This window comes from Odontesthes bonariensis, chromosome 24 (genome assembly GCF_027942865.1).
Source record: "Odontesthes bonariensis isolate fOdoBon6 chromosome 24, fOdoBon6.hap1, whole genome shotgun sequence".
Classification (NCBI taxonomy): domain Eukaryota; kingdom Metazoa; phylum Chordata; class Actinopteri; order Atheriniformes; family Atherinopsidae; genus Odontesthes; species Odontesthes bonariensis.
In genome coordinates, this window is record NC_134529.1 from 28,157,289 (window position 1) to 28,171,334 (window position 14,046).

A 14,046-nucleotide genomic window follows, 5' to 3' on the forward strand; every position below is an offset into this window, starting at 1 on the left:
CACCAAAAAATCCTATATATGTTAAGTGTTATCAAACCATTGTTTTGTAAATAAACGTATATTCCTAAAATGGATTTTAAGTGTGTGATTGAAGTTAAGCTGTTGTTTTTTTTTTAATAAGAAAAGACTAGAATGTCCAACAAGTTTGCCTAACAAACGTTTGAATAAAAATATGTTGAATTATTGTAATCTGAATTTACAAACACTTACACAATGACTTTAAATTGAAAAGCCACCAAAAGAAAAAATAGACAAAGAAAAACACAACATAGAACAAACAAATTCTTTAGAGATTGTATTATATTTCCAAAAATATATGTACAATGTCTATTACAAAGGTTACAAAGCAAAAAGAATTGTCTATGTAACAAGAAATTGTTTAATTAAATGATCTTACAGAATTGTTGGGGAAAATACTTTTGACCAGTGAATATTGTCAATACTTTCAACACAGAAAAATAAATAATAAATTGACAATTTGCATTACTGTACAACAAACTAAAGGCAAAATCAAAACAAAGTCAAAGATGGAAATCCTATCAGCTGTCTTTGGTCCTAAATGGAAAAAAATATGTACAACTGAATCTTGTGGGCGACAATAATTCATCTGCAGGATAGAAAAATATAGTGCATTTTAAATGTATTCAGAGCTCTACTGAGTAATATGTGTAAAAAAAACAATATAAATAAAATGTACAAGTTTTACAGGTAGAACATATACGAAGATCCCCTCCCATCTCTGCTCTTTCTGACACAATCGACAGTGCTGCTGTCTTTGGAATTATCCACCACCTCGCCAAACGCTTAAACTCATTTCCAACTGCTGAACCACAACATTTGAAAAATAACTTCATGCTCTGCCGTTCCTAGTGTCAACCAACTCTCTGCAACCTGCAGGTCTGTCTTGGTTTTTTTGTCTTTTCGCTTTTTTTTCATTCTATTTTATGCCTTTGCTGAAACAGTGCCACAACAAAAACTTTATATTCCAGAGCTGATCGACCTGAAGTTCAGAATCTGATGAAACAAGCTGAAACAGACAGTGAAGTTGCTTGTGTTGATTTGGATGCTGGATTGATTGTACCCTGGCATTAATCTCAGTTTGGCTTGTTCTGTTGCCTCTCCAGCACAAGATTTAAAAAAAAAAAAAAAAAAAAAGGGGGGGGGGGGGGGGGGTTACCCCAGGGAGAGGGGGGCCTCATCTTAGGCCACAGTTTTAAAATCAGAGCATGGTCTGAGCACTCGCTGTGAGAGCAGTTGCTGCCTGGGAAATGGGGAGTTTTGTGCTGACTAAATGACTTTATGGCTGTATTCAATTCAAAGTTCTGGCCAAGAACCAATTGCTGAACTCGGCTGTGTGGATAAAAGGAGGGTGTGTGTAACAAAGAGGTCTGGTCGGGGCTAATTTCTGGTATCGCTTCACAAAGGTGAGTCCCACAATGAAAATTGATTTACAGTAGGTTTGTGTCCACATGAAGCCAAAAAAAAACCCAAAACACATGTATCCTCATTAGCTTTTTCAGGTTCACTAAAGCACTGACAAACAGGGAAAAAAAGCAACCTTTTCCTTCTTTCAACATCCGCTTCCAGTCCACTACTGCTGTCTAGTTTAGCCACCATCTTTATTCCCCAGCTTAGTGTGGACTGAGAGTAAAACCGGAGAAAAGGACATATTTTTGAATCTTTCTGGCTGGATGCGGTTGTACCTTGGGAGACGAAGGAGAGAACGAAGAAGCCCCAGATGGTTTCACTGCCTGTAGTCGAGCTCAGTTTGACTACTCACGTGGTTCTACTTTATGCGTCGAAGGACAGAGAGAAATGTTTAGAAGATGACAACACCTTTAAAAATGCAGATATGTTACTCAGGTTACAGCTGCAGTGAAAGAAGTTACAATGGTTTTCTTTTGTGAGCACCTCTCCCCTTTAATGACAGCTGAATAAACTAATTTTCTCATCAAAGAAAACGGCAATAACATATTCAACACAGAAACTTTTTCTGAAGTGGAGACAGATGGCAACAAAGAGGTTGATTGGCTTTTAACTCATCCTCTTTAAAGCCCCGCATCCCGGTTCACCGTACAAAGTCACATGGAGGAAAAAAGCTAGTACCCTTAAGAAACATTTGGATGCATGTTCCGTCACATCTAAACCCTTGAGGAATGAGCTGCAGATATGCATGAATAAACAGGGGCGCTGCATGGCTGCCTGCAGAGCGGGGACGGAGGGATTTAACATTGCGGTCTGCGTTTGACGCAGGCTTCATCCTTTGGTCCTGCCTTTTCCAAAGCAAACCCTGAAGGGGCTCTTTGATTTCTGGGTGGTGCAATGTGTCAGAAGATGATGTCAGCATGTCTAATTGGCACCTTTCGAGTTTCAAACGGTGCTGCTTTTATCCGTACAGCCACTCAATTTAACATTTCCATGCCATGTTAGATTTTTATAAAATGTTTAGCATATCATAGTGGCAAAATGCGACATGTTTATTTCATTTGATGACTTGGCACGGCAGTTTTCTGAGTACTAACCAAACTGTTCTAGGTCAAAGAGGTACATTCCTTTCCATTCTGGTGGTGACCGAATCTTTCCAAATGGTTTGTCTAAGCACAGCATGCACATGTATTTCAATCTAGCACCTTGAAAATCTCAGGTGAGGACCGTTTCTCCCTGGTAATTATTGCTCATTTTAAAGTCCATCTCTTCCTCTCTGACAGTGGCATTCTTGGTATCAAACTGAGTTTGTGCACACCAGATCAAGTTCAGATGAGACGACGCCACACTACAAGCTAAATGAAAAACAAACAGAAACCCTTGAAATGATACTAAATCTAAGCATTGAAGCATTAAGGCAGTATTACATCTACTTGTTTCTGGGATCCACCCTTAAACATTGTTTGCAACTGAACAACATACCAAAACAAGCCTTGTGTGCAACATTTTAGGCAGAATGATGGCAAAATAATATGCAGTGGTTGCAGTTTCAATACAATCTTTTAACTGTGCTGACACATTCTAATCAATGACCAAATAACTGTTCTGAAGCTCTGTTTTCCATAGTGACCGCTAAGACAAAGGATATTGCTACTCTTGGTATAAAATCTGTTGATTCGAAGAACAATTTTTCTCCTGGATCTCCTGTGTTGCACTCATTTTCAAAAATCATTGATAGAACATTTGAAAACATATCGAGAACCCACTGTCAAGGGCTGGAAGAAAGCATATGAGGATATAGTTTTCACTTCAACAGCACATGAAGGGAAGAATAAGTCACTGCAAGCAGTTTCAACACAACTCAGCACGAATAAATACCTTGAATCCTGCACCTCAGAAGTTCCTTCTGTGTTTGTATACCCTGTTGTCATGTCCAAAGAGAAGAAGTAAAAAGTAACTTTTGAATGTGCCACGACATTTCACTGTGGCAGAATGAAAAAAAAATAAATAAATTTATAGAAAAAGAAACAAGTAAAATCACCAAAACTGACAAAGTTTTTTTCGTGTAAAAGCAATCCATCGTCATGGTGTGCACTTAGTTCATTCATTAAGTTAAAGAAACAAAAGCGTTCAACTCCTCTCCAATGCGCCCTTTGATATGTGGTTGAGTTCTTAAGCGCTTCTACAAATAAGCACACGAAAAAAGAAATCTCGTCCAGGTAGTTATGTTCTTTTGTTGCTGCTTCTTGCCTTTCCAATCCCTCACTGAGGGAAAAGGAAGGCTTTCACTCCGGATGCAGCAGGAGGAGTCGGAGATAACAGAGGCCTGTTATACTTTGACTGGGTTAGGTCCCAGGCACTGCTCCTGATAAGTTCACTTTTTGTTCTCGTCCTGACCGAGGCGGCCGCTCACAGCTCGTCACACCTGGACACCCGTACCGTGAAGATGCAGCATCTGGGCTCTCATAGTCTGTATGCTGCTCATGATCTTTTTCTGATGGCCCACTAGTGTGATTCCCAAGCTCATCACATCCCTGGGAGACAGGACAACATATCAAACATATCAGTCAGTGCATCCGTTCGTACATTTCAACAATGCATTTAAACATCAGCATCCAGACCAACGTGTATGAATGTGCAACTTATAGATATTAAGATTTTCTTTTTCTCTGGAAACGAGTCTGAACTCACTCAAATGCAGCTGCTTTCTACAAGTGACAGTTGAACATAGATTTAGTTTTTGAGCCTAAAACACTATCTTTGTATACTTTGTTCAAAAAGAAGATGCTTTTTGTGTAACATGGGTCTCTTATAGAGTTGAAGTAATATGCACGAGTGCACATGGACCCTTGACAGTTTCTGTGGACGTACTCATACGTGCTTATAGAAGAGCTCTGGATAAAACTGTAATCAAGAAAAAGGGCAGAATGTGGTTTGCAGAGCCGTGGGAGAAAATATCCATGAAAGATATTCTGTCACCAAAACATTTTAATGGCTTCGGATGGGATGCTGATAACTGAGTGAAAAAAAAGTTGGTCCAACTCCACCTGACCTACACAGAATGTTGGGGATTTAAGTTTGGAATTTAATAATAATAATCATTTTAAGTTCATTCAATCAATCAATCAATCTTTATTTATATAGCGCATTTCATACCACAGGCAACTCAATGTGCATTGCAGCTATGGCTTAAAATGATAGATGAGCTGTCATGTGCTATTTTATCGAATTCAACTAGGAAATGCAAGATTTGAGTCCTGAAAGGCTTTCAGTGTGAAACACAATTTAAACTAGAAAGCTGCAAGCAGCTGTGAGCGGGACCGAGGTGTGCGTACGTTGGGATGTGCGTACGTTGGGACATGCGCTGGATGCTGGAGCTGCAGCTCTACCTAAACGCACGATGACCTCTGCGTACGTACAAGCACATAATAACCCCAATGCGGAGGGGTTTTTGAAAATTTCTAGGGGGCGCCACTGAGCCATTTTGCTCCACCTACACACGATACCCTTTACATATGTACGAGTTCTTCAGGGTGGACGTGTGTGCCAAGTTTCTTGATCTTGCGATGATGATAAGGGTTTCAAATCACAAACGCCATCACACGATTTTCACCGCCTGGCCACGCCCACACCGTTCAGAGTTTGGAAAAGTTTCTCCATGAAGTTTTGCCCCCATGTCTTAAGAGTAACCTGGCTAAGTTTGAAGCTTGTAGCATTAAATTTGTAGGAGTAGTTTGATAAAATGTGAGGTTTGGAAAGAAAAGACGTTTCCAACCACCAGCAGGTGGCGCTATAGGTGGATGTCACTATTTTATATGTGCGCGTTCAGGCTGGGTCCAGCAATCACCGTATGAAGTTTGGGACGGATTGGATAATGTATGTGGAAGTTATAAGCGACTTAATTTTTCATGGCAAGTCATAAATTTGAGGCGTCGCCACGGCCACACCCTTTTTAGGTTTGAAAAAGTTTCTCCATGAATTTTTCCCCCCATGTCTTAAGAGTAACCTGGCCAAGTTCGAAGTCTGTAGCATTAAATCTGTAGGACGAGTTCGATCAAATGCGAGATGTAGAATAAAAGAGATGTTTCCAACCCCCAGCAGGTGGAGCTATAGGTGGATGTCGTTATAATAATATGTACGCGTTCAGGCTGGTTCCAGCATTCACCGTATGAAGTTTGGGACAGATTGGATAATGAGTGTAGAAGTTATAAGCGACTTAATTTTTTGAGGCGAGTGATGGCGAGTCATCAAACTTTGAGGCGTCGCCACAGCCACACCCTTTAAGTTTTGAAAAAGTTTCCCCATGAATTTTTCCCCCCATGTCTTAAGAGTAACCTGGCCAAGTTTCAAGTCTGTAGCATTAAATCTGTAGGACAAGTTCGATCTTATGCAAGGCGTGGAATCGGCCAAAAATGGCACGAAAACGCACTTTCCATCCAAAATGGCCGCCTTCCTGTGGACGTGGGACCATGGCGGCATGAGACTTTTTTGTGCGTCTTGGCATGATGAATGAGTGTACCGAATTTCGTCGTCCCACGCAAAACTAATCCTATTGCGGGGACAATTTTTAAGCATTGTAGGGGGCGCTACAGAGCCAATAAGCGACTCCCAAAAATATAAAGTTTAAATTCTTTCATGTCGTCGACCGGCACGTGGCGCTTGCAAAATTTCCTGAGTTTTCGCATACCTTTTGCAAAGAATAAGAAAGAAAGAAAGAAAGAATAATAATAACTAGAAAGCTGCAAGCAGCTGTGAGCGGGACCGAGGTGTGCGTACGTTGGATGTGCGCACGTTGGGGCATGCGCTGGATGCCGTAGACGCGCAGCTCTGCCCACAAGCACGATACCCTCTGCGTACGTACGAGCACATAATAACCCCAATGCGGAGGGGTTTTTGAAAATTTCTAGGGGGCGCCACTGAGCCATTTTGCTCCGCCCACACACAATACCCTTTACATACGTACAAGGTCGTCAGGGTGGACGTGTGTACCAAGTTTCATGACTTTGAGATGATTATAAGGATTTGAAATCACAAACGCCATCACAAGATTTTCACCTCTGGCCACGCCCACACCGTCCAGAGTTTGGAAAAGTTTCTCCATGAATTGTTGCCCTCATGTCCTAAGAGTAGCCTGGCCAAGTTTGAAGCGTTTAGCATTAAATATGTAGGAGGAGTTTGATCAAATGCGAGGTGTGGAAAAAAAAAGATATTTCCAACCACCAGCAGGTGGCGCTGTAGGTGGATGTCTCTATTTTATATGTACACATTCAGGCTGGGTCCAGCATTCACCGTATGAAGTTTGGGACAGATTGGATAATGTTTGTGGGAGTTATAAGCGACTTCATTTTTTATGGCGAGTCATAAATTTGAGGCGTCGCCACGGCCACGCCCTTTGAGGTTTGAAAAAGTTGGCCGATGGTTTTTTCCCCCCATGTCTTAAGAGTAACCTGGCCAAATTTTAAGCTTGTAGCATGAAATCTGTAGGAGGAGTTTGATAAAATGCGAGGTGTGGAAAAAAAAAGTAATTTCCAACCACCAGCAGGTGGCGCTATAGGTGGATGTCACTATTTTATATGTGCACGTTCAGGCTGGGTCCAGCAATCACCGGTTGAACTTTGGGAAAGATTGGATTATGTATGTGGAAGTTATAAGCAACTTAATTTTTCGTGGCGAGTGATGGCGAGTCATCAAACTTTGAGGCGTCGCCACGGCCACGCCCTTTAAGTTTTGAAAAAGTTGGCCAATGAATTTTTCCCTCCATGTCTTAAGAGTAACCTGGCCAAGTTTGAAGTCTGTAGCATGAAATCTGTAGGACAAGTTCGATCTTAAGCAAGGCGTGGAATCGGTCAAAAATGGCACGAAAACGCACTTTCCATCCAAAATGGCCGACTTCCTGTGGACGTGGCACATTGGCGGCCTGAGACTTTTTTGTGCGTCTGGGCATGATGAATGAGTGTACCAAATTTCGTCGTCCCACGCAAAACTAATCCTATTGCGGGGACAATTTTTAAGCATCATAGGGGGCGCTACAGAGTCAATAAGCGACTCCCAAAAATATAAAGTTTAGATTCTTTCATGTCGTCGACTGGCAGGTGGCGCTCGCAAAATTTCCTGAGTTTTCGCATAACTTTTGCAAAGAATAAGAAAGAAAGAATAATAATAACTAGAAAGCTGCAAGCAGCTGTGAGCGGGACCGAGGTGTGCGTACGTTGGGATATGCGCACGTTGGGGCATGCGCTGGACGCTGGAGCCGCAGCTCTGCCCACACACACGATACCCTCTGCGTACGTACGAGCACATAATAACTCCAATGAGGAGGGGTTTTTGAAAATTTCTAGGGGGCGCCACTGAGCCATTTTGCTCAGCCCACACACGATACCCTTCACATACGAACGAGGTCATCAGGGTGGACGTGTGTGCCAAGTTTCATTAAGTTGCGATGATGATAAGGCTTTCAAATCACAATCGCCATCACACGATTGTCACCGCCTGGCCACGCCCACACCGTTCAGAGTTTGGAAAAGCTTCTCAAGAGTTTTCTTCCCCCCTAGCTTAAGAGTAACCTGGCCAAGTTTGAAGATTTTAGCATTAAATATGTAGGAGGAGTTTGATCAAATGCGAGGTGTGAAAAAAAAAGATGTTTCCAACCACCAGCAGGTGGCGCTATGGGTGGATGTCACTATGATAATATGTACGCGTTCAGGCTGGGTCCAGCATTCACCGTATGAAGTTTGGGACAGATTGGATAATGTATGTGGGAGTTATAAGCAACTTAATTTGTTGTGGCGAGTGATGGCGAGTCATAGAACTTTGAGGCGTCGCCACGCCCACGCCCTTTGAGGTTTGAAAAAGTTTCTCCATGAATTTTTCCCCCCATGTCTTAAGAGTAGCCTGGCCAAGTTTGAAGTCTGTAGCATTAAATCTGTAGGACAAGTTCGATCTTATACAAGGTGTAGAATCGGTCAAAAATGGCACGAAAACGCACTTTCCATCCAAAATGGCCGCCTTCCTGTGGATGTGGGACCATGGCGGCATGAGACTTTTTTGTGCGTCTGGGCATGATGAATGAGTGTACCGAATTTCGTCGTCCCACGCAAAACTAACCCCAATGTGTGGACCATTTTTAAGTACCCTAGGGGGCGCCACTGAGCCACTTTGCTCCGCCCACACACGATACCCTTCAAATACGTACGAGGTGTTCAGGATGGACGTGTGTGCCAAGTTTCATGACGTTGTGATGATGATAAGGCTTTCAAATCACAATCGCCATCACACGATTGTCACCGCCTGGCCACGCCCACACCGTTCAGAGTTTGGAAAAGCTTCTCAAGAGTTTTCTTCCCCCCTAGCTTAAGAGTAACCTGGCCAAGTTTGAAGATTTTACCATTAAATATGTAGGAGGAGTTTGATCAAATGCGAGGTGTGAAAAAAAAAGATGTTTCCAACCACCAGCAGGTGGCGCTATGGGTGGATGTCACTATGATAATATGTACGCGTTCAGGCTGGGTCCAGCATTCACCGTATGAAGTTTGGGACAGATTGGATAATGTATGTGGGAGTTATAAGCAACTTAATTTGTTGTGGCGAGTGATGGCGAGTCATAGAACTTTGAGGCGTCGCCACGCCCACGCCCTTTGAGGTTTGAAAAAGTTTCTCCATGAATTTTTCCCCCCATGTCTTAAGAGTAGCCTGGCCAAGTTTGAAGTCTGTAGCATTAAATCTGTAGGACAAGTTCGATCTTATACAAGGTGTAGAATCGGTCAAAAATGGCACGAAAACGCACTTTCCATCCAAAATGGCCGCCTTCCTGTGGATGTGGGACCATGGCGGCATGAGACTTTTTTGTGCGTCTGGGCATGATGAATGAGTGTACCGAATTTCGTCGTCCCACGCAAAACTAACCCCAATGTGTGGACCATTTTTAAGTACCCTAGGGGGCGCCACTGAGCCACTTTGCTCCGCCCACACACGATACCCTTCAAATACGTACGAGGTGTTCAGGATGGACGTGTGTGCCAAGTTTCATGACGTTGTGATGATGATAAGGCTTTCAAATCACAAACACCATCACACGTTTTTCACCGCCTGACCACGCCCGAATTGTTCAGAGTTTGGAAAAGTTTCTCCATGAATATTTGCCCCCATGTCTTAAGAGTAACCTGGCTAAGTTTGAAGCTTGTAGCATTAAATCTGTAGGAGGAGTTTTATAAAATGTGAGGTGTGGCAAAAAATGACATTTCCGACCACCAGCAGGTGGCGCTATAGGAGGATGTCACTATGATAATATGTACGCGTTCAGGCTGAGTCCAGCATTCACCGTGTGAAGTTTGGGACAGATTGGATAATGAGTGTGGAAGTTATAAGCGACTTAATTCTTCATGGCGAGTCATAACTTTGAGGCGTCGCCACGGCCACGCCCTTTGAGGTTTGAAAAAGTTTCTCCATGACTCTTTCCCCCCATGTCTTAAGAGTAATCTGGCCAAGTTTGAAGCTTGTAGCATTAAATCTGTAGGACGAGTTTGATCAAATGCGAGATGTGGAAAAAAAGAGATGTTTCCGACCACCAGCAGGTGGCGCTATAGGTGGATGTCGTTATGATAATATGTATGCGTTCAGGCTAGGTCCAGCATTCACCGTATGAAGTTTGGGACAGATTGGATAATGTATGTGGGAGTTATAAGCGACTTAATTTGTTGTGGCGAGTGATGGCGAGTCATCGAACTTTGAGGAGTTGCCACGCCCACGCCCTTTAAGTTTTGAAAAAGTTTCTCCATGAATTTCCCCCCCCATGTCTTAAGAGTAACCTGGCCAAGTTTGAAGTCTGTAGCATGAAATCTGTAGGACAAGTTCGATCTTAAGCAAGGCGTGGAATCGGCCAAAAATGGCACGAAAACGCACTTTCCATCCAAAATGGCCGCCTTCCTGTGTACGTGGGACCATGGCGGCCTGAGACTTTTTTGTGCGTCTTGGCATGATGAACGAGTGTACCGAATTTCGTCATCCCACGCGAAACTAATCCTATTGCGGGGACAATTTTTAACCATCGTAGGGGGCGCTACAGAGCCAATGAGCGACTACCAAAAATATAAAGTTTAGATTCTTTCATGTCGTCGACCGGCACGTGGCGCTCGCAAAATTTCCTGAGTTTTCGCATACCTTTTGCAAAGAATAAGAAAGAATAATAATAATAACTAGAAAGCTGCAAGCAGCTGTGAGCGGGACCGAGGTGTGCGTACGTTGGATGTGCGCGCGTTGGGCATGCGCTGGATGCCGTAGTCGTGCAGTTCTGTCCACACGCATGATACCCTCTGCGTACGTACGAGCACATAATGACCCCAATGCGGAGGGGTTTTTGAAAATTTCTAGGGGGCGCCACTGAGCCATTTTGCTCCGCCCACACATGATACCCTTTATATATGTACGAGGTGGTGAGGGTGGACGTGTGTGCCAAGTTTCATGACCTTACGATTATGATAAGGCTTTCAAATCACAAACGCCATCACACGATTTTCACCGACTGGCCACGCCCACATCATTCTGAGTTTGGAAAAGTTTCTCCATGAATTGTTGCCCCCATGTCTTAAGAGTAACCAGGCCAAGTTTGAAGCTTGTAGCATTAAATCTTTAGGAGGAGTTTGAGGTGTGGAAAAAAAAGACGTTTCCAACCACCATTAGGTGGCGCTGTAGGTGTTTATTACTATTTTATATGTGCGCGTTCAGGCTGGGTCCAGCTATCACCGTATGAAGTTTGGGATAGATTGGATAATGTGTCTGGAAGTTATAAGCGACTTAATTTTTCATGGCGAGTCATAAATTTGAGGCGTCGCCACGGCCACGCCCTTTGAGTTTCTCCATGATTTTATACCCCCATGTCTTAAGAGTAACCTGGCCAAGTTTCAAGGTTTTTGCATTAAATATGTAGGAGGAGTTCGATTAAATGCGAGGTGTGGAAAAAAAAAGACGTTTCCAACCACCAGCAGGTGGCGCTGTATGTGGATATCACTATTTTATATGTGCGCGTTCAGGCTGGGTCCAGCATTCACCGTAAGAAGTTTCGGACAGATTGGATAATGTATGTGGGAGTTATAAGCGACTTCATTTGTTGTGGCGAGTGATGGCGAGTCATCGAACTTTGAGGCGTTGCCACGCCCACGCCCTTTAAGTTTTGAAAAAGTTTCTCCATGAATTTTTCCCCCCATCTCTTAAGAGTAACCTGGCCAAGTTTCAAGTCTGTAGCATTAAATCTGTAGGACAAGTTCGATCTTAAGCAAGGCGTGGAATCGGTCAAAAATGGCACGAAAACGCACTTTCCATCCAAAATGGCCGCCTTCCTGTGTACGTGGGACCATGGCGGCAATAGACCTTTTTGTGCGTCTGGGCATGATGAATGAGTGTACCAAATTTCGTCGTTCCACGCGAAACTAATCCTATTGCGGAGACCATTTTTAAGCATCATAGGGGGCGCTACAGAGTCAATGAGCGACTCCCAAAAATATAAAGTTTAGATTCTTTCATGTCGTCGACTGGCAGGTGGCGCTCGCAAAATTTCCTGAGTTTTCGCATACCCTTTGCAAAGAATAAGAAAGAAAGAAAGAATAACTAGAAAGCTGCAAGCAGCTGTGAGCGGGACCGAGGTGTGCGTACGTTGGGATGTGCGCACGTTGGGGCATGCGCTGGACGCTGGAGCCGCAGCTCTGCCCACACACACGATACCCTCTGCGTACGTACGAGCACATAATAACTCCAATGCGGAGGGGTTTTTGAAAATTTCTAGGGGGCGCCACTGAGCCATTTTGCTCAGCCCACACACGATACCCTTCACATACGAACGAGGTCATCAGGGTGGACGTGTGTGCCAAGTTTCATTAAGTTGCGATGATGATAAGGCTTTCAAATCACAAACGCCATCACACGATTGTCACCGCCTGGCCACGCCCACACCGTTCAGAGTTTGGAAAAGCTTCTCAAGAGTTTTCTTCCCCCCTAGCTTAAGAGTAACCTGGCCAAGTTTGAAGATTTTAGCATTAAATATGTAGGAGGAGTTTGATCAAATGCGAGGTGTGAAAAAAAAAGATGTTTCCAACCACCAGCAGGTGGCGCTATGGGTGGATGTCACTATGATAATATGTACGCGTTCAGGCTGGGTCCAGCATTCACCGTATGAAGTTTGGGACAGATTGGATAATGTATGTGGGAGTTATAAGCAACTTAATTTGTTGTGGCGAGTGATGGCGAGTCATCAAACTTTGAGGCGTCGCCACGCCCACGCCCTTTGAGGTTTGAAAAAGTTTCTCCATGAATTTTTCCCCCCATGTCTTAAGAGTAACCTGGCCAAGTTTGAAGTCTGTAGCATTAAATCTGTAGGACAAGTTCGATCTTATACAAGGTGTAGAATCGGTCAAAAATGGCACGAAAACGCACTTTCCATCCAAAATGGCCGACTTCCTGTGGACGTGGGACCATGGCGGCATGAGACTTTTTTGTGCGTCTGGGCATGATGAATGAGTGTACCGAATTTCGTCGTCCCACGCAAAACTAACCCCAATGTGTGGACCATTTTTAAGTACCCTAGGGGGCGCCACTGAGCCACTTTGCTCCGCCCACACACGATACCCTTCACATACGTACGAGGTGTTCAGGATGGACGTGTGTGCCAAGTTTCATGACGTTGTGATGATGATAAGGCTTTCAAATCACAAACACCATCACACGATTTTCACCGCCTGACCACGCCCGAATTGTTCAGAGTTTGGAAAAGTTTCTCCGTGAATTTTTGCCCCCATGTCTTAAGAGTAACCTGGCTAAGTTTGAAGCTTGTAGCATTAAATCTGTAGGAGGAGTTTTATAAAATGTGAGGTGTGGCAAAAAATGACATTTCCGACCACCAGCAGGTGGCGCTATAGGAGGATGTCACTATGATAATATGTACGCGTTCAGGCTTGGTCCAGCATTCACCGTATGAAGTTTGGGACAGATTGGATAATGAGTGTGGAAGTTATAAGCGACTTAATTCTTCATGGCGAGTCATAACTTTGAGGCGTCGCCACGGCCACGCCCTTTGAGGTTTGAAAAAGTTTCTCCATGACTCTTTTCCCCCTTGTCTTAAGAGTAATCTGGCCAAGTTTGAAGCTTGTAGCATTAAATCTGTAGGACGAGTTCGATCAAATGCGAGATGTGGAAAAAAAGAGATGTTTCCAACCCCCAGCAGGTGGCGCTATAGGTGGATGTCGTTATGATAATATGTACGCGTTCAGGCTGGGTCCAGCATTCACCGTATGAAGTTTGGGACAGATTGGATAATGTATGTGGGAGTTATAAGCGACTTCATTTTTTGTGGCGAGTGATGGCGAGTCATCGAACTTTGAGGAGTTGCCACGCCCACGCCCTTTAAGTTTTGAAAAAGTTTCTCCATGAATTCCCCCCCCCATGTCTTAAGAGTAACCTGGCCAAGTTTGAAGTCTGTAGCATTAAATCTGTAGGACAAGTTCGATCTTAAGCAAGGCGTGGAATCGGCCAAAAATGGCACGAAAACGCACTTTCCATCCAAAATGGCCGCCTTCCTGTGTACGTGGGACCATGGCGGCAAGAGACTTTTTTGTGCGTCTGGGCATGGTGAATGAG

At 43.8% G+C, this 14,046-nt stretch overlaps 1 protein-coding gene across 4 annotated transcripts in view; it reads right to left on the reverse strand.

The window, feature by feature from the left end:
- Positions 1 to 332: 332 nt before the first annotated feature.
- The window catches only part of epha7 (eph receptor A7), a 147,504-nt gene continuing 133,790 nt past the window's right edge, over positions 333 to 14,046 (reverse strand). For all 4 annotated transcript variants that reach the window (XM_075459699.1, XM_075459698.1, XM_075459697.1 and 1 more), the window contains exon 17: positions 333 to 3,959. In XM_075459699.1, coding sequence (XP_075315814.1) covers positions 3,845 to 3,959 — 115 coding nt within the window. In that variant the 3' untranslated portion in view covers positions 333 to 3,844. The remainder of the gene's footprint in view (positions 3,960 to 14,046) is intronic.